Source organism: Pseudopipra pipra, chromosome Z (genome assembly GCF_036250125.1).
Source record: "Pseudopipra pipra isolate bDixPip1 chromosome Z, bDixPip1.hap1, whole genome shotgun sequence".
Classification (NCBI taxonomy): domain Eukaryota; kingdom Metazoa; phylum Chordata; class Aves; order Passeriformes; family Pipridae; genus Pseudopipra; species Pseudopipra pipra.
In genome coordinates this window covers 26091704-26112485 of record NC_087581.1, presented here as the reverse complement: position 1 = coordinate 26112485, position 20782 = coordinate 26091704, and the positions used below count along the sequence as shown (strand labels likewise).

Below are 20782 nucleotides of genomic sequence, written 5' to 3'. Positions count from 1 at the left end.
TTCTACAGCAAGGAATAAAAGACTTACCTTAAAAAAAAAAAAAAAAAAAAAGAAAATATAGGAAAAAATTTTAAAAGTCTTTAAAAAACAGGTTTTCCTCATTTCACTGCATTTAAAATTTCATGAAACTATGTAAATTTTACACACTAACGAAGTCCTCAAAAAAACAACACTTAAGGTGTGATACCTGACTTTACATTCCTTCTTCTGCAAAGCTATTTGCCACATTCTTTCAGACTCTGCAGAGAAGAGTTAATTCAGCATTCTCAATTATTACTAGTTTTGAGAAAACTGCACCAATTTTAACTTCCTTTCAAAAGTCCTACAATAAACTTTTTGTATCTTATTTCTTGAGACTCACAATAACAACACACTTAAATCTGGCCATCTGAATACTCCTTCAGGATTTTTTTAGCATATATTCGCATATTTTCAATTATTTGCCACTGGATACAAAACACAAAAGATAGCATGATAAAGAGTTTATGCATTATTTTAAGTAACAAACTAATTTATAAGTTACATAAAGACAGAAAAATAGAGCAAAGCAAAAAATTTCCATTATTAATTATATATTTAACATGAACATTTGCTGATCATTTACACAAAGATCCAAATTCACTATTGTTCAATAAAAATAGACTCATTAATACTTGAAAATTGCATACAGTGCTTTTTGTACTTCACTTCTTGCTGTATCATCTTTGTTAGTAGGACATTCAAGAATAACAAATAAGTACAATTACCAGTTTCCACTAATGACAGGGAGACCCACTGTGCCTTATTTTAGGGAAGTAAGAGATGAATAAACATGGAAAATAAGCAATTATGCTGCTTCACACTGCTTTTACATAACATCATTTTTAATTACTTTGAAAATGCTTAATCACACATAAACTTGAAAGGCAAGCATAACCACAGGCTAGGCAAACACACAAATGTGTGCCCACATACAAAGGCACTGGGGAAACAATTTCAAAAGCAAGATTATTTTAGCGTCAACTATCTTTCCAATCTATGCATACAGGCAGGACTAGTCGTAACTGCAGAAAGCAGAAAGACCTGATGGAAATTCACAGAGTTGCCTGCTGGCATGCTTTCATCATGAAGAACAGTAAAACCAATAATCCAATCACAAATGAACTCAGAGGAGATACAAGGACCAGACGTGAGACTACAGAAAGGACATTCACCTCAGGACACAACCGCTACAGATTTCTGCCTACTTTGTCAACATCCCATATAATTTTGATTACATCTATAACTCTCAGGTGTGAATAGCTCAGTGTTTTTAAGCTGAAGCTCTGATATAAAATTGTTTATATTGGTAAAAAAACTTCAAAATCATTTGAGTCCAACCGTTAACCCAGCACTGCCAAGGCCATCAATAAACCATTCCCTAAGCACCATATCTGCAGGTCTTTTAAATACTTCCAGGCAGAGATGGTGACTCAACCACTTCCCCTGGGCAACCTGGACAATACTGGACAACCTTTTCTGTGAGGAAATGTTTCCTAAACCTCCCCTGGTGCAATTTGAGAGCATTTCCTCTTGTACAATCACTTGTAACTTGGAGAAGAGACCGACCCTGCCTCACTACAAGCTCCTTTCAGGCAGTTGTAGAGAGGGAGGTCTCCCCTTATGACAAGCTGTGTGACAGAATTGGCATAGAACCGCTATGTTACCGGTATCATTATTTCTAACAACCATGCCCCCACCACCTCTACTTAGTGAGTCAACATCAGATGAGTCTTTCTGAATGAATTTAGGTAAAGTAAGTGTGAAAGTTTAAAACCTGGCATTTGAGGCTACCGCTTAGAAAGTTTTTGTCTTGCCTGGGTATGTGTGAAGACCACTGTGAACTCAACTAGTTGAATTTCTGCAGCTTTCTAGCCCAGAATTAAGGTTCATGGCAAATGCCTGTATTTAATTTTACAGCCTGGCTTTCTGCTCAGCTCCTCTGCCCTTCATAGTTCCCAGTAACCTTCAAGTTATATGACTTCTCCTTCACATGCACAGATGCAGGCGTAAATTGCGTGTTTACCACTGCACACTTATAAATAAAGGCATGGATATCACCTGCCTTGGCTCAAATTAATCTTAAAAGTCTCTTCGCAAACTGCTAACAGTACCAACAAGGAGAGGGGAAAAAGCCCAAAGTAACAGCAGTAAACCTTAGCACAGCATTCATGCTCTCAGTCAGTACAGCTGGTGTTTCATTCTGGATTGCTTTCCACAAAGACCCTTCTATCAGCTGGCAACTTCCTTGCCAGACAATTATTACTAGGGCATTCTAGTTTGAGACTGTGTGTCAGTGTTGCACCAGTTACTAGGGAGAAGGCACAGAGCACGTTACAGGATGCACAAGGAAACAACAGGATTATGCTGTGCTGTAGTAAGCATCTCGGTAGCTTCAGAAGGTAGCGTTGGCAGCTTCTGAGGCAGCTAGAGCAAAAAAAGCACCTACACCATTTTAAGACAACATGTGAGGGCTGTTGAGGTTGGATTTCCTCAGGGAAAAAGGAAAAATCCAAATAAAATTGGATTGTTGTCCATGTAATAAATATTACTACATACAAGACAGCTTCACACACACACACACAAAACGCATGATTTTGGTTTAATAAATGTATATGTGTTAATTAACAAGCTTTCTCTTCACAGTGACAACAAGATTACTAAATCTTAATTAAAAATAAAAATCCAAATGAACTGCAGCAGCATAATCAATACAAATTACTATTATTTAAATTAAGCAAAATTTAATTAAAGACATTCCCATTAAATTCATTATCTTTGGATTCAAAGCTTTTCCAATTCAAACTGTTTTGTAACAATTTTATAAGTAGCACAGCAGTCAGTAAAATTTCACATTACTCTAAATTAGCTAGACACTAAATATGCTAGACACGTATTTTTTATGAAACAAAATACTGATTATGTTGCATATTGGAGTAAAGTAACAAAGAGAAAGAAAAATCCACATCACTCTACAGACTGATTCTATACAAAGACATATGCTATCAGTGCCCATTTAATTTTGGTGACCCATGTTAAACAAAGCAACTGAATGGTACTATTTCAGCTATCACTTCTCTCCACACGCAAGACAAGCACTTGATGAGTCCATGGCTGAACACCGGTCTCACAGAAAACGTGAACCTTCCTATAAAAAATCTGCAGAGCCCCAAAAAGGCAGGAGTATACCAGGATCCACTGGTAGTCATTACTACCACAACAATTCTGTCTGAAATTAAATAAAAAATTGCTTGCTTTTTAGAGATGCTGAATTACGCAAGCTGTCACTAGGACATGAATGTGCTCAGCACTTTCCAAAAGTTAGAAATATAAATATTTACTTAGCTGTAGAATCTTGAAAAGATATACTTATGTCAAAGTAGCTCAAAAAATACAAAAATCAAAAAATCATTATTCCGTAACGAAGTTTGCATTTCATTTATACAGGTCAAAAATGCTGCAAGAACAGATTTTCTGGAATTTATTTTTGTGGTAGTTTGGTCTAGGCCTTCCTTGGTGAGCAGTTTGTAGCCAAGGAAGTGCTCAGATTTACCCAGTATTCCCTACGATTTTTACGTAAGCCAGGCTATAAGAAGAAAGGAGCCTTCGCTCTCTTTCCTTCCGGCAGCTTGGAGGTGCAGGTTCCCTGCTGTTGAGTCTGTCGTGTTGGGCAGTGAGGCCTGGTTAGGCCTCACAGACCTTGGGAGACGGAGGTTGCCGGTGATCGTTCCAGAGCGACTCTCGGTTGTCCCAAGGAGAGTAGTAAGATAGTCTTTTGCTAATTCTTTTAGTTGCTAGATCTTGGGCTACTGATCAGGATATATATATATATATATATTTTTTTTTTATTTTGGTTTTGTTCCTTTTTTTTTCTCTTCCCCCTTCCCTTTCCCTTTTCCTTGTGAAATTGTATATATATATATTTCAATTGTATATAACTGTAATATAAGTGTAAATATATTTAAATATATTGCTTTAGCTGTCTCTCTCTCGTTTTGGTTTTCTTGGTTGTTTTTTTCCCTCTTCTCCCTGAGGTTTGGAGGGGGGGGACGGACTTCTTGTGGTAAGGTTTGGAGAGGGGGGACGGACTTCTTGTGGTAAGGTTTGGAGACTTGGCAGGGAGCCAGCTTCAAACCATATCACCTTATTTGGTGTTTCTGCCCAGTTACCTTTGGTTTTCCACGACTGTTTGGGAACAAGCCTGGGAAGGGAACCAAGTTGGTGTAAACACTGCCCATTGTTTGGGAACACGACAGGGAGAGCTGCCAAGAACCTTTTGTTTATATAAACATAGCCTTGTTTGGGAACAAAGGAAAAAAAATATATAAACATAGCCTTTTTATTCATTTTCTTGGTTATTTTGGCCATTTTTATATATGTTTCTGGGTTATCCAGTGAAAACTAAACCGGAAGGCATCTGTCAATATCTGCCTTTCTTTAATTGTGACATCAAAGGCCTAATGACCGAGGTCCCTAGGATCAGAATTGGCCCCAATCCTTACCTAAATTGTTTAGCAACAGTTCTACTATTCCTAAAAGCCATGGAAGTGCTGTTTAACATTGGAAAGGTGGTGTGGTACTGCTTTCCTTGTTGCAGGAAAGGCCGAACCTCAAAGGGATTTGCTGGAACTTTGGGAAGGGCCTTGAGAAAACCAGTCTCTGGATGGCAAGGAATCTGGGCAAACTTTGGTAAACTGGCAGGGCGTGTGACACCTCCCATTAGTTGGGATTTCACACCAGAGCAAGTGTTTGATCCTGACGAGATGGCATGTCGTTTGGCAGAAGGGTGTTTTTCTTACAAGGACCCAAATATGCAGTTTTTTGCTTTGTACTGGGGCCTGGCAAGTGTCTATCGAGCTGCTGTGGACTATGCTCGGAAGGCTAAGGCTGATGTGGAGACTCAAACCCTGCCACCTGAGACCAGCGCCACCTCTACTACATGCACTGAAAGAGGAACTCAGACTACACCACCTGAGATACCTTTCACCCCTGTAGTGAAAAGGAAGTCGTGGGTATCGGTGCCCGACGGTTTAAGTCTACGACCAGATGGAGATCAAAGCAAGTCAGAAGACAATGGAGAGGGGACTGATACTGATACCAGTGCCAAAACTCCACCTCTACCTCCACGAGTAGTAAAACCCCCGAAAGCAGAAACTACAGTTTTGCGGTCAATGACCCCAGCAGAACTCTGGGACTTACAAAAAGATTACACTCATCAGCCTGGTGAGCGAATTCTATCGTGGTTGCTCCAATGCCGAGACCGTGGAGCTAGAGGTCACATATTATCAACTGCTGAAGCAGAACAACTAGCATCCATCTCTGGAAACCATGAACTTGATCGCTTAATTGCAGAGGTGAGACCTGACCCCAGTCTTTGGGTGCGACTTGTCTTAAGTGCGAGACAAAGGTTTCTATTTAAAGACTATTTACCGTGCCCCATGAGGAAGTGGACCAAGGTAGAAGACGCCGTCCAGTACCTAAGAGAACTGGCATTGTTGGAAATCATGTATGATGACTCTCAATACAATCCCGTCGCTGATGACCCAGAGGATGTCACTTGCACAATGCCCATGCGGAAGAAGATAATCCAGGGTGCTCCTGCATCATATGTTCATACCTTGGCAGGAATAATGCTTCCAAATACGCAAGAAACGCTTGTGGGCACGCTGTGTACGGTTCTACAACATCTAGAAGAAGCAGTAAGCAGTAGAATCTAGGAATGAGTCTTCTAGAGACTATTTTGATTCTAGTTACAGATGAATACCTGAGAGAGAGGAGCCTTACGGGCGCTCTGACTATGAAGATGACTACGAAGACCACAGGGACAGACGCTACAGAGACAGATCAGGAGACCGGTCTCGACCACAGTCTCAATCTTGGTCCTGGTCCTGCTCGTGATCTCCTTCCGTCACACACAGAAGGAGCGAAAACCCTAAGCATAGATCTAAGCGCAGTGAACTGTGGTCCTATCTGCATGCCCACAGAGAAAACATGAGGAAGTGGGATGGTGAACCTACTTCCAGACTCGAGGCCAGAGTGAGAGAACTAAAACGCAAGGAAGCTGATAAGAAAGTCGTCTACGTGAGTCATCTACTGCCTCCGGCCAATTTGTGATAATCTCCAGAATTCCAGGGCGATTCGAGTTTCCCAATCGTACACGCTGTGTAATCAAGGCTATCCACTTGCTCCACGTAGCATCAGTGGCACGATGCGTAGGGGGTACCTTCCCTTTGAACATCCAACTTAGGACTGGTAGTCGGGGTGCTAGGAGGAGCTGTGTTTCAGTGACAACCACTTCTGAGGCTGCTTGTATGCCTTCATAGGCCGCCAGAATTTCCTACTCCACAGGAGTATACTTGGCTTCAGAACCCCTGTAGCTTCGGCTCCAGAAGCCAAGTGGTTGCCCTCGTGTCTCACCAGGCACCTTTTGCCAGAGGCTCCAGGAGGGACCTTTATCTCCAGCTGCAGTGTAAAGTATGTTCTTCGCGTCTGGTCCCATCTGAACTGGTCCAAGAGCCACGGCATGTGCAATCTCTTGCTTGATCTGTTTGAATGCCTGCTGCTGGTCAGGACCCCATTGAAAGGTATTCTTTTTACGGGTCACAAAGTGAAGAGGGCTCACAATCTGGCTATACTCAGGGATATGCATTCTCCAGAAGCCTATTGCCCCCAGGAAAGCTTGTTGGTCAGCAGAGCCACGGCTACAATCTTATTGATGACATCTGTTGGTATCTGACGTCGTCCATCTTGCCATTTCACCTCCAGGAACTGGATCTCTCTGGTAGGTCCCTTAACCTTATTCTTCTTGATGGCGAAACCGGCGTCAAGGAGAATCTGGATGATTTCCTCTCCTTTCTCGAAAACCTCTTCCACTGTGTCCCCCCATACAATGATGTCATCAATGTATTGGATATGTTCTGGGGCCTTGCCCTTCTCCAGTGTGGCCTGAATCAGTCCATGGCAGATGTTTGGACTGTGCTTCCACCCCTGGGGCAGTCGGTTCCACGTGTACTGCACACCTCTCCAGGTGAAAGCAAACTGCGGCCTGCACTCTGCTGCTAAGGAAATGGAGAAGAATGCGTTCACCATGTCAATAGTGGCATACCACTTTGCTGTCTTGGACTCCAGCTCGTATTGGAGCTCCAGCATGTATGGTACAGCAGCACTCAATGGCAGCGTGACTTCATTCAAGCCACGATAGTCCACGGTCAGCCTCCATTCACCATCAGACTTACACACAGGCCAAATGGGGCCATTGAAGGGCAAGTGTGTTTTACTAACCACCCCTTGGCTTTCCAGCTTGCGGATCATCTTATGGATGGGGATCACAGCATCTCGATTTGTCCGGTACTGTCGCCTATGCACCGTCTTAGTGGCTGTTGGCACTTGCTGGTCCTCAACTCGCAGTAATCCTACAACAGAAGGATCTTCTGAGAGACCGGGCAGGGCAGATAATCGTTTGGATTCCTCTTCAGTCACCGTGGCTATACCAAAAGCCCACCGGTACCCCTTCGGGTCCTTGAAGTATCCTCTTCTGAGGTAGTCCATGCCAAGAATGCAAGGGGCTTCTGGCCCCATCACAATGGAATGCTTTTCCCATTGGTCTCCTGTCAGGCTTATTTCGGTCTCTACCACCAACAGCTCTTGAGACCCTCCTGTCACCCCAGAAATTGAAACAGTCTCTGTGCTCACATGTCCTGAGGGCATTAACATACACTGTGCACCGGTATCTATCAAAGCTTGGTATCTCTGAGGATCCGATGTGCCAGGCCATCGAACCCACACAGTCCAGTAAACTCTGCTATCTTTCTTGTCCCCCTCCTTCTCCTGGCAGAAGGCAGGGCCCCTCTATTGGTTCTGGTTGGAACATTCACTATCGGATCTTTGCTTCGGCTTGTCACAGGCTTTCTTGTCATCCTGGAAACGGACTCCAGTCTTCCTGCGTCTGGGGGATCTCAGTTCTCTTTCGAAGAAATCCGCATCTACCACGTTGGTAAGGTTTGGAGACTTGGCAGGGAGCCAGCTTCAAACCATATCAATTTCCCTATTCTATCACACAGAAAAACATGAAATTCACAAGCATGACAATTTTCGAAAGTTTTCTTCACCTAAAAATCCCTCTGAATTGCACCACAAGTAAAGCAAGGAACTCATAATTTTAAATATCAGATTCAATAACACTGAGGGGCAGCTTCTTTTAAAAAGCCTGACAGACTAGGTCTGTAAGATAAAGAAACTACCAAGCAAATTTGTCAATGCCATTAAATAAAAAGATGAAAAAGCCCTGAAGGACTGCAAAGATCTTTCAGCCACAGCCACCAGAGGACCATGGAAGATTTTAACCTTTTCCGGGCAGAAGATCCTACAGTAAGAAAAAGTGAAGATTTATATCTGAAAAATGTGTGCCTCAGTATGTCTCTGATATGTTTCTAAGCTTAAGAAACAAATATTGAAATTATTTAATATCGAGTATATATATTACTTCATTTTTAATATATATATTGTTTTATTTTTAATATATCTGGATGCACCACTCTGGCAATGGGCTAACTGGTTAAAAGTTTTGAACCCAACCTGCTGCCCTCGTACAATACATGGGGATGTACTTTATTTCAGAGGCCAAAGATCTATTGTGATTAAAGATAAGAAAACTTTTCTTAGATTTTCTTAGATTCTTCCTGTCAGTGATTTGGCCAGTGATCAGACACTGGTAAATATCACTAATGAGCTTCTACCCTTTTATTCTTATAGACTCCATTTTTGTTGAAACATGAGGGAAAGGGCAGAAATACAGCAAAGCAAACCATCTACCTGTTCTGCTGGCAATATTGCAATTATTGTAAGTAAATATACTTTACTAAAATCCTCTAAATTAAGATTGTGCATAACTTCTTTGTTTAGATTTATTGATTACTGTTCTTTCTGATCATTTTGTAAACTGAGATAGGAAAAAAAATTCAAACATGCAACACTTTTTCCTAAAAACACACGAGTGATCAATACTCTCTTTTATAGGATGACCTCACCTGTTTGGTTTGCTTTGTTTTACAAGACATTGAGGATTTAGAGATCATAAACAGAAAAACTATGAAACTATCCTGTTTTAAAAACACTATCACCATTCAATCAAGTCATATGAGGAGTTGCTGATGACTACTCTATCCCATATAAATGTATGAAAAAGTTTTACATTAACATTTCCTCTTTTTTAAACAGATGATGGAGAACTGTTTGATAACAATTTAAAATAATGATTTTTTAAACAAAACTATTTTTATAAGAAGAATTCAATTACAATGCTCTTGAAGTATAAATTTTATAAACTGTAATATAAATATAATATAAACTTAAATAGTAAAGTAAAACATATACAATTTTTAACAGCTCCTGTGAAGAGAATCATGGGAAGAAGAGCCCTGTAAGCATACCTGTGGTAACTCCCTAACCCTTAGCTGCAGAATCATACATGATTCAATCAGGAAACTAACTTGTCCATAATTTACCATTACCTGCTTTGCTCAAAGCAAGAGAACAACTTCCACCACATTCACAAACTTTGTACAAGTAACGGTAACAGAACTCACCCCAGTTTCCTAAAATTGTAGAAACTGTATTTTCAATTTGAGAAGGCAACATGTGAAGGACAAAGAAGAGTTCTAGAGCAACAAAAACCTCAAGAAACATAAATTAAAAAAAAAGGGGGGGGGGCTAATTTGGCAATTAGAATTCTTATGTGACTGCACCAGTTCTCTTGAAAGCAAAAAGGGTTAGGGTATACCAAAACCAAAATAACTTCTGGAAAGTCAACAAAACAGAAATTAGCAAACAAATCAAAGAAAAATTGGTCTATTTCCAATCAGAGATGCATAAAAGGCACACACATTCTCTGAGCCAAGATATATTTTATAGCTGCATTCCTTTAGAAACAGTACTTTTTTCCTAAAAACCAGTATGCATTTTCAAGGAATTCATTGAGTAAATCACCTACTTCAGCCCAATCAGGGAATACAAGTGCAGAATCTCACAAATTAATCCAACAATTGACCTCTCCAAGATGCATTGCTGATCTGTCTCTTCAGCCCGCACTACATAAGAGTCAGATCCTGAAGTCAAACTTGGAAACACTTTGCTCAGTGGGCCTAGCTGCACACAGTTTAACAGTTTAATAAGGATTAGAGGGTGTAGACCTGTGGGGACCAAGTAGTTACGAACAACAATAAAAGTATACAAGGACCTATACTGAACTACTGCTTTATTCAGGCACTAGCAATTACATTTTATTTAACTATGCAGAATGCAGACCTTTACTAAAAACCCGGGGGGACGTGACTGACAACTTAAGTTTCTCCTCTCTTACTAAACTCAATGAAAACTTGATTTTAAATGTGCCTGCTACAGCTTTAGAGAAAACGTCAAAAATTTTACTCTCCAGCTCTGGACCAAGACCAACATAATCATATTTTAAAGGCACAACCATCCAAAATTCTGATTTTATGTCTGCATTAAAAAAAAAAAAAAGTCCAATATATGGTTATTGTACTGAAATCCAGTTTAAATATTTTTTTTAAAATCTTTACTATATTTTTTCCACCAAATTCCTTCTGATTTTTCAGAAACTAAAGTATGTAACTTTCAATACCCTACTTATTTTTATTCAGTTTATTAAACAACATTTCAGACCATTCCTTGTAGGAGATTAAATTCATTGTGCAGTCAGGTATGTCTTTTATACTAACCTGTTTGTACACAGGTAAAAATTATTTATCCCCTATAGCAAACAGTGCACTGAAATAGCAAGTACAGAAATTATATTTGCACCTCCCTCAGTCCCTTAGACAGCAAGCAAAACAAAAACGATCATCCTCTTACTCCCTGCAAACTCCATAACAAAATATTTTTAACCCTATTATCTTTTTGCAGATAGACTCCATGTAGGGCATCCCATTTCAACACTTACAATTTTTTACTGTTCATTATTGTTTACTGTCATCCTGATGTCACATGCTAAAAATGTCACCAAGTATCTATTTTAAGAATCACCCAAGATTTCTTCCAAAGTCTGGTATTTGTCATAAAGCTCTCAGCATTTCTTTCCCATTTTTTTTCATGACAAAACCATTTTAATAATTCCACCACCTCCAAGCTACTTGCTTTATAATAATACATTACAGTAGGTAGTTCCATGACACGTACACTTTCATGTCAGGTATCTGTGTTTTAATAGTGTCCTTCTCGAGGGTTTTCTAGTAATGGTTAGACTTTGCCTCCCTGAAGTAAACAAGTCGCCTTTCTCTACCTAGCCTGAAACTCGTATAAAATATAGTAACCCTGACAGCCATCCCCTTCTTCTTTTGTCCACTCCGTCTGACTGAAAACACTCTTCTTCTTATGCCCAGCAAGATCTAGCACATTAGTCCTTTATCCTCTTCTTATCACCCCTTTGAAACTATACTTGCACCTTAGAGAGAACTGAAGATGAAGCAAGAACAGATTTAAGACTTGCTTCAAGCCAAGACAGCACTCTTTACATCTTCTTTATCCCTGGAATTTCTTCAGCAGAACTTCAACACAACAAAAAGTCATCTCTAGTTAGATATCTCACCCAAAAAAGAAAGGTAACTATGAATAATTTTGTGAAGATTTTGCCAAAATGCATTCTGTGTAGACTCACTCAAATCCCACTACTCTGACAGCTATCCACCCAACAGTGCTCACAGACCATTAACAGCATCACCTAGCACATTGTTTCACATTACAAGGTATTCCTAAATCCCAGCATTCAAAATACTTTAAATATGCTTAGTTTAAATATTGCATTCATTACAATAAAGTACTAGAATTATTTTTAACTGATTTTAATTTTTAAACACATTTGCCAAAGAATTAGATGACAGTCTGTTTCAAAGACATTCAAAGACATTAGATAGGTGACTAAATGCCACCTATCTGGATTTTTTTGTAACATCTTGTCCAATCTTAGACTCTGAAATAGATTCTTATATCCTGATAAACAATTTAATGGCTTATACACTAAGCCAAGTATATCAACACCCTGTCATCATCTACATAAAAAATGGAGAACATAGAGAAGAGGATTTGGGGGGTTACTTTATTTTAACTTTCCCCTTTAAGAGTAAATTTTTATAGAGTTTCTCTCTCTCGATTCTTTGGAAACAAACAAAAATTTACAAAGGTTAGATTTCTTTTCTACATATATCATAATTTATCCCACAGCACTCATAATAATGGATCAAAATACCAAGACCTCTACATCTTTCTTACATACTGCAATTGTTCTCAACACACTTTGAAAAAGCCACCAAAACATTGCATTTATGGTACTGTAAAGTAACATATTCAGTAGAAGTAACTCAAATAACTTAATTGGAATAGGGTGGAAAAGCCAGATCTAAGCAAAATGAGAAAAAAATAATTTTTTTATCTCTAATTCAGATGTTTGTGGGGTATTTCAAACTGGACTGCCCTTTAGAAGTAGGCACTGTTCTAGCTCTCTAGGGCAAACCAGCTTTTTATATATATAGATACACAGATATCTATGAAACTACAGGTCAAAATTCTCCCCCAGAATCCCAAGCACATGGCATGCCACATGGTAAAATAGGTGATCTTGTTAAGATCTAAAAGTCGATCTGATTGAGGCTGTTGAACATATGAGACCATAATACATACAGCCAACAGAGAGTCTTAACTGAAGTTATTTGGTTACATTGCTTATAAATTTACAAGAGAATGAAGTAACTTATTGCACTCTAAGAATGTATGCAAGGTCTTGTAATGAACCATATGGAAGTGAACTTTTAATGTATCCTTTTAATGTATCTGAGTTAGAATCTGGGTTGTTTCTCCCAACAACCTGAAAGCTGTTCACACTTCAGGCAGAAAGACAAACCTTAAAAACTGTGTACAACCACACTAGCACTGAGGTCTTAATTCAGTTTTTTTTTTCTTTTTGCTATAAAACATTTCAGAAAATTATTTCTCCTCCTTTTTGTAAAGCATAGCAGTACGTTTCACTATGGGTTTTATCCAAAATCAAACCAGCGCAAGTTACACAGTTCATTTGAGATGACTTCAAGCCTCAAAAGGAAGCCTGTAAGTGGAAGACTTTCAAACCTTAAAAATTTTTAACTAGTAGCATATAAACACGTTCTACTAACTCAAGTAGCATGCACAGTGAGGGCACTAAACCTGCAGTTGAGGCATTTGCCTGTGTTCAGCTTCGATTTCACATATCTGCTAGGCTACAAGGCTCATTTACAGTAAAAATAATAACTACGCTTTACCCACCCTGGTGTAATTACCTCAGGATGTGGGTATTTATTCCTCCTCATTCACAGAAGCCTTATCTATTGCTCTTAGACAAGCATTTTGAATTGTGCATCTATATTTACAGTTTCTTCTTTCAAATGAAGGAACTAAAAAAATTATGTGAGTTTCAAATCAATGATTCAACCTTTCTTCTTCATTTTTAGATCATATTCCCCAGACTCAGAAAAACAAAGAGAAAATTGTAAGTACATGCTTGTCTCTACAATGTTTGGCCTGAGCCAAACTAGCAACTCTAGTACCAACTGCAGGAGAGATTCACCTCCAGCAGAGGTGAATCCTGTAGATAGTCCCAGTAGAAAATCATATTCACACAAAGTTTTACCACTGTATACAAAAAAAGATGAAAAACAAAAAAAAAGGAAAGAAAAAACCCAGCAAAACCCACAAACAAAAAACCAACCAAACAAAACAATTACAGCAGAAACATCTGAGTTCCAGATCTGCCACAGGCCAAAAGAAACGGCATGGAAGAACACGGTCAGCATGGTTTTTAGTAGCTTGAACTCTCTGATGATTCAAACACAGAGTTAAAATGGTTGTAAATTAAAAAAATAAATAAAGACAAATAATCACAGAATCACAGAACACGCCAAGTTGGAAGGGACCCACAAGGATCACTGAGCCCAACTCCTGGCCTGCACAGTAGTAGCAGTATTTGGAAGTGGGCTTGGTTTATGAGAAGAAAGGTTGGGGGGTGGCGGTTTTAAGGGAACTGAACCCTAAGACTTAAGTCACCTTTTGGGCTATCACAATAGGTCATTGCCCAGTGCCAAACTGCAAAATTAATCTAGCAAGGCTAGAGAACTGACTTACTCTTAGACTATGAAAATGTAGTTAATTTTTAGATTGAGTCTTACTTCTGTAAATGGTTTAAACAAAAGAATACAATGACAGATGATTCACTTCAATTGCATGAGCAAGCACTGACACCTGAACCACATTTTGGTATATGTGGCATCTGACTGAGTTCTAAATATTACACTGGATTCACAGAGATTGGTACTCTTCTGCTTAGACAGAGCAAGGAAAAATACCTTAAGCTATCTCAGATGGTGCTGGATACCTGTGTTTCAGCAGCTGATTCAAGCCCAAAGAGTCTACTTTGTGAACCGCAAATTTCTGAAAATAATTTCTCAGTTCAAATTCTATTTTCTTTAAAAAGACAGAATGAAAATAATCTCTCTTTACAGGCAGTGACATTAATACATGGACAGAAAGGTACCTAGTGACAAGAGGTTTTCCTCAGAAAATTTAGAGTAATTATAATCTGCATTCTGATGAAACGTAAGAAAAGGAACTGCACTGATTTACGCAAAATTTTATACATATTATATTCTGAAATGGCAAGTTTATCGTAAATTATTGACTTTTTCTATGAAAAAAAATCACTTCATTAGTTGAAAGCTGCTATAAAGCAATATCTTCTAAACATCTACTAAGCAGGCTAACTTGGTACATTTATTACTTTGATGAATGGAAATTCTATGATATCACTTAGGAAAAAAAAAAAGAAGATTAGATTTCACCACTTGTAGTCACTCACAGTTGTAAGAAGGTACACCAATGTTTAAAATGTTATTTTGTGGAATTCTCCTCTCCTTACTTAACCAAAACTCCACGTGAGAAAAAAAAAAAAAAAGCAGTAATATTGTTGGTTTTACTTTTATTTAATAAACAGTGCAGCTTGCACGAGAACTCTGTGATAGAAACGCGCACACATAATGATATTCACACATACTGTAGCATCACACAGAAAAGAAGTTAGGCTAGGTACAGCTGGAAAAGCTTCATGAGAATACACACAGAATACACTACTCACAGAAAACAACAGTACTTGCATATAACATAGCTTAGACTGTGAGAACACAGGAACACTACCGTAAGACATTTCAGAGTATGGATTTACAACCAGGTGGTCTACCAAAATGGGAAGCTACAAAAGAACAACAGAAAGTTATTCTATTAGAGCAGGTGATCATTACTACTCCTTTCCACTCCTGAAGCCTAATTACAATTCTTAATTCAATATGCCACAGTGCTAGAAGTCTAGAACTCTGCAAGTTACTGCCCACTGAGAGACTGACAATCTCCCGTATTAGAGTGAGAAATTTTAATAGCCACTGTTCTCAGGAAATTATGAGTTTTTGATGTAAGAACCAAACAGGGGCAGTAAATGATAGAAGTAAGATGAAAAAAATAAAAGTAACAGATTAACATAAAAGAAATAAACATAGAAAATAAAAGAGAAAATTCTATGACAACTGTAAAGCTGAGAGTGGCACTGTGATTATGAAATGAAATGTCAAAATGCAGAATGCAGAAATTTGCTCTGAAGTGGTGTATTAACAATCCAGACAAGAAACGGAAAGCATGTATGGTTCCCGAAACCTTGTAAAATTTCATTAGCAGGCAAATCAATGATATAAGGTGGTTAATTATGATCTCACAAGTAAAAACATTAATTTATACATCACAAATGATGCTGATATTGTTGCAGACTGGAATCAACTGCATCAACATGCAGTGTTTTAAGAAAAATTTTTCAAAAATCAAACCAATAAAATAAGCTGATATAAGAATGACTCATGAGCTTATGTACATAGCTATTTCTGACATTCAGTACTAATACAGTCCCGTAGGGATAGGAAGATACTTTTTAAGCCTAGACCTTTAAATCACTCAGCCACATTTTAAAAAAAAGTGGTAAAACTTTTTTTTTTCAACAAACAACTAATATGTTATTGTACAAAAGAAATCTAAACATAATCCTCATTGAAAAAAATATTACATCAGTAAATTATGGAAGGTGGTAAAGTTGTTTTTCTGCAGTAAGTATAGCTTCTTCTCTGATAAAATCAATAAAGTCCTATATATTGTCTCTCAATATATATTTCAATATAAATATATTGTTTAGATAAGTTGGATATGGCTATCTTCAAGACAATGACTCTCTTTTACCCAAATAAATCAGGATATTAAATAACTTTTCTTCCCTTTGAAACAGTCACAACTGCTTGAGGCTGCTGCAGCACAAAACAAAACATCTTCACATAGGTCTTGAAACAGTCAAGCTGAAAATCTAAGCCAAAGTTTCATTTAACAGCCTGTCAGTTTTTTGATGTGAAGCTAATGAATGCAGTGGCAAACAAATCCATCAAACCTAACATCAAAACAACTGCACTTCATCCTACCAAAGGGAAAAATACAACCTGCAGGCCAGCACTTTGATCTAACCTATCCACAGAAAACACGTTGCTAAGCAGCTACCACGAAAGAATGCATGAGTAATTACTGGCTTAATTTTATGAAAGAGAGCAATAATACTGAAGTAGCCCTAGTTTCAAGTAGAAAAGGTTGGTAGACTTCTCTAATAAGGTTCTACATATCAGCTAAACAACAAAAAGGTTTTCCAGCATCTGAAAACAAATCACGTCTTAAAAGAGCTGCAGTACAAAAGAATCATTACAATGACTAGTAAAATCACCTAGTGTGACACTATCCCTGAGAGAAGGCGGTAAAATTTACATACATTTATACTGAGTGAAAGTCACCAAGTGGTTCCACAAAACAGACACATCAAGAAATGAGAGCAGTATTTGGAAATGTCAGTACTTTCTCTGAAAGCTTGTGAAAGTATGGACAAGGTGTTACATGAGAATTTGGAACAGCAACACACAGCTGGGATAGAATTAATTTTCTCCCCAGTAGCAGGTATAGAGCTGTGTTTTGGATTCAGTATGAGAATAATGTAGATAACACACCGATGTGTCTTGGGTTTTGCTCAGTAGCACTTATTCCAATCACAGACTATTCCATTTCCCATGCTCTGACAGCAAGCAGGGACACGAGAAGCCGTCAGGGAACATGGTGGAGACACCTGATCCGAACTGGCGAAAGGGATGTTTCATACCATAGAATGTCAGGCTCAGTATTTAAACTGGGGGGAGTTGGCCAGGAGGGGCTGATCATGGCTGTGAGATGAGTCTAGCATCAGTCAGCAAGTGGTGAGCAACTGAAATGTACATCACTTATTTCTCTTGGGGTTTATTCCTTTCTCTCTTCTTGTCTCTTATTTAATTATAATTATTATTATAATATTCTATTTCAATTACTAAACTATTCTTATCTCAGTCCAGGGGGTTTACCTTTTTTCTTTTTTTTCCAATTCTCCTCATCCCACCATGAATTGAGGGGAGCAAGCACTTCGTTTCAGGCTGGGGTTAAACCAAGACACAAGGGAATGAGGGGATTAAAAAGTAACCAGTGGAAAATGGAAGGAAATAAACTAAAATAATCACAACTGTATAAAGAAGAATTAGAGACCTCTAACCAAAACTGCTTATACCACCAGTCTCCTGGACATTTCCCTACATGGGACCTCCATCTCACCCCAGCTGTCAGTTCTGTAAGTTTCTGTCCTCTATCAAGGTAAGATGGGACCATGTAGACCAGAAACTCTACACAAGGTCAAAGGATGTGTTTTTTAGGAAGATTCCCTTCAACTAGTAACTGATTTACCAGCATCTAAGTGTCTGAAATGTTTACAAAAAAGCAGCAAGAAAAAAAAAATAACGGGAATTTCAAAGGGGAAAAAAAGTGTCTGTACCAAAAAAGCAGAGGATTTTATGCAAAATTTAAATCCGTTTTTGGTTCCCAGTTTCAAATTATAGTGCATGAAGTTCATTGGTCCTATCTACCACAGTTAAAATGTGGACAGGTGAAAATCATGCCTGAGAACCCCAGTTTGGCACCTTGCAAGAAGGCAACATTGGCATTCATTAGAAATAGCTATTATAACTAGCAAAAATATAAAATTAATAAACACAGAAGGTACACAGAGCATCTTTGGTGTCCAAGCCTGGAGATAATAAACATTAGGAATACAAGATATTTCTCAGACTAGAGAAGTGTCTTTTATCCAATTGCTTCAGAAAGATTTTCAGACATAGAAGACCTATGTGTAGTATTTTTATTCATCAATTCCAATAACTGAACATGAACCCCTTTTCAACACACAAGTTATCTAATCAACACAAATCAAAGCAGATACCTACAAAACATACAAGCTAATAGCCACAGTCTCATCTGCTTTCCTAAAAATAACAAAATCCACTGGAGTAAGGAAACTGAAAAATGAGATTCATGCAGCTACACATTTTCAGCCTACTCAAGTAAATGCAGCTCCATCAGGAAAATGACAAAATTCACAGAAGCCTGAAGAAATATGCTATCTGCCCCTATTTTGTGCCATTTAATTTTTTTCATCAATAAACAGCATTCAACAAATCAAAGCTCCAGTATGATGAAGATGATTAAGAGTATCTAAAGCTTAGAGTGCCTCTCATCCTCACAGACTGTTACAACACAACTACTCGTATTTCTGAGCTGAGCACCATCTCCCTTTGTTTCTCTAAGTCCTTCCATATCCACACGGCAGCACTTCACCAATATGCCTCTCCACATCCATTTGCAAAGCATCTTCAGGAGAGCACGACTAATCGTTCCTTCCACCAGTATCTCCTATTTCTCTTCCTGTGTGTTCTTTGGAGCTGGGAGGCTTTTAATATGCCTGTTATTTATCTAGTTCTATTGTTCTGGGACTGGGTTTTTTGTTTGGGTTTTTTCTTAATATAGTTTTTTACTTTTGCTTAATTCTGTCCAACTTAATTTTGTCCAAAAGTGAGCTCCAAGCAGCAGCTGAACTGAAGCAAACAGCACACTGGAGGTGCCACCTGGTATTACTTTTGGTATGTTGTCCCCTGAGTGAGTCTCACACAAACTCTAGAAAACAAGCTGGAGTATACGTCCCTGCTCCTAGGGTTCAACTATTACATATAGTTAGGGTACACAGAATGAAATCAAGACCACAGGTTTAGCATTTTTAAAGTCAGAAAATAATTTATGAAATTTGTATCCAAAGTCTTTGCTTAATCAAAGTTTCCAGTACCAAGGGTCATAATGATCTCTTATTTAACATTTAAATGTGATTTCACAGAATCTTTAACACCATCTCATTTAATTCAGGAAAGCAGTACCATCACACAGGCTAAATATTTACTACAACTTTAACAAAAATCTTTTCTGGAATGGTTTTTTCCCAAAAATCTATGAAAAATAGTGACTTCATAATTTTTTCTTTAAAAGACAAAAATCCAGCTGTAAGCAATTAGAAACTATCCTATAAAAAATAAAAGTGTTCCTGTAGGAAGACAAATAGTCATCAGTATACAATATTCTCTAAGGAGAATGGAGCAATGAACTGACCTAGATGTTGATGCATTTTGCTGACACAGACAATTTCTGCAGTACAATACAGGAGAACTACAGGATCCCAAACATTCAATTAAAATTCTTGCACATTACACATAAAGAAAGAAAAGATAAGTCAAACACAGTATCAGCAGTTTGAAGAATAACAAATGGGACGGAAGGTTGTGCGGGTTTTGTTTTTTTCTTCTTTCTGTTTTTAAATAAAATTACCATACCTGCAAATAAAACTGACAAAATATCAGTATTTTTTGGGCACACAGATGTCTTACCTTTTTAATTAATACTTTCAGGAAGTTTCCTAAGGTTGTGATAAAACTAATCATAGCTATCCTTTATGGCTTCCCAGAAAAACACCTGTGAGACACTGGATTATTATATTAGTTATCAGCTCAGACCAACTCAAGGCGGTGAGGGGGGGAGAGAGAAGTGACAGGTCGAATTTCACAAAGGTGCCTGTGATGCCCTCTCCTACATTCCAGCCCCTTGGAGCCTCCCCAGGCAGTCCCAGAGCAGCTGTCTGTCACTGCACACCAGGAGCAGCACCCCACATCACACCACAGAGCCTCTGACCCAGCCCTGGACTGGCTGCCAAAACAAATAAAACAGCAACATGTGCTCTCCATGCTGTTCTGGACTCCTGTACCTGGATCTTTGCTGGATCTAGGGGTGGTAGCTATAATTCTCTTTTTCTCTCTTTCTTTTCTTCTTCTTCTCCTAATCTCCTTTCTTGATATTTTGGGTAGCTTAGAATGGGAACTTTGCTAAGATGTATGGGTTAGCATGTGCTAAGTCAATGCTTCGTGGAAAGCTTTACTTCGGTTGAATGTTACCCTTAAACTTTTGCCAAATTCTGTTATTTTCTAAAGTTTACCAGTAAAAGTACCTCCTGAGAAAATGTGGGCAGCTTTTTTCCTTTGCACTCTCTCTTAAGGTGTTAAAGGAACTAAAGGCTCTTCTAATAAATTTGGCAGATAAATTGTTGGAGCCTTGTATATTTTTAAAGTAAAACCCATTCAGTGAGCTCGTAGCTCAGGTGCTGGAGTCTTACAACACTGTAATCAAGAAACATAGTACAATTATACAAAATCAGACTGTAAGTTCTTTGGGGGGGGGGGAGTGGAAGGTACCTTAGACCTTATAATCT

General features: G+C 38.4%; 1 protein-coding gene across 4 annotated transcripts in view; it reads right to left on the bottom strand.

Moving 5' to 3' along the window:
- The window catches only part of KDM4C (lysine demethylase 4C), a 256405-nt gene that overhangs the window by 177677 nt on the left and 57946 nt on the right, over positions 1–20782 (bottom strand). Inside the window, exon 10 of one of the 4 annotated variants that reach the window (XM_064641939.1) lies at positions 15017–15301. The exons of the other annotated variants lie outside the window; for them this stretch is intronic. Within the exon in view, the coding sequence (XP_064498009.1) occupies positions 15032–15301 (270 nt within the window). The 3' untranslated portion in view covers positions 15017–15031. Of the gene's footprint in view, positions 1–15016; positions 15302–20782 lie in introns of those variants that run through there. 4 annotated transcript variants of the gene reach the window in all.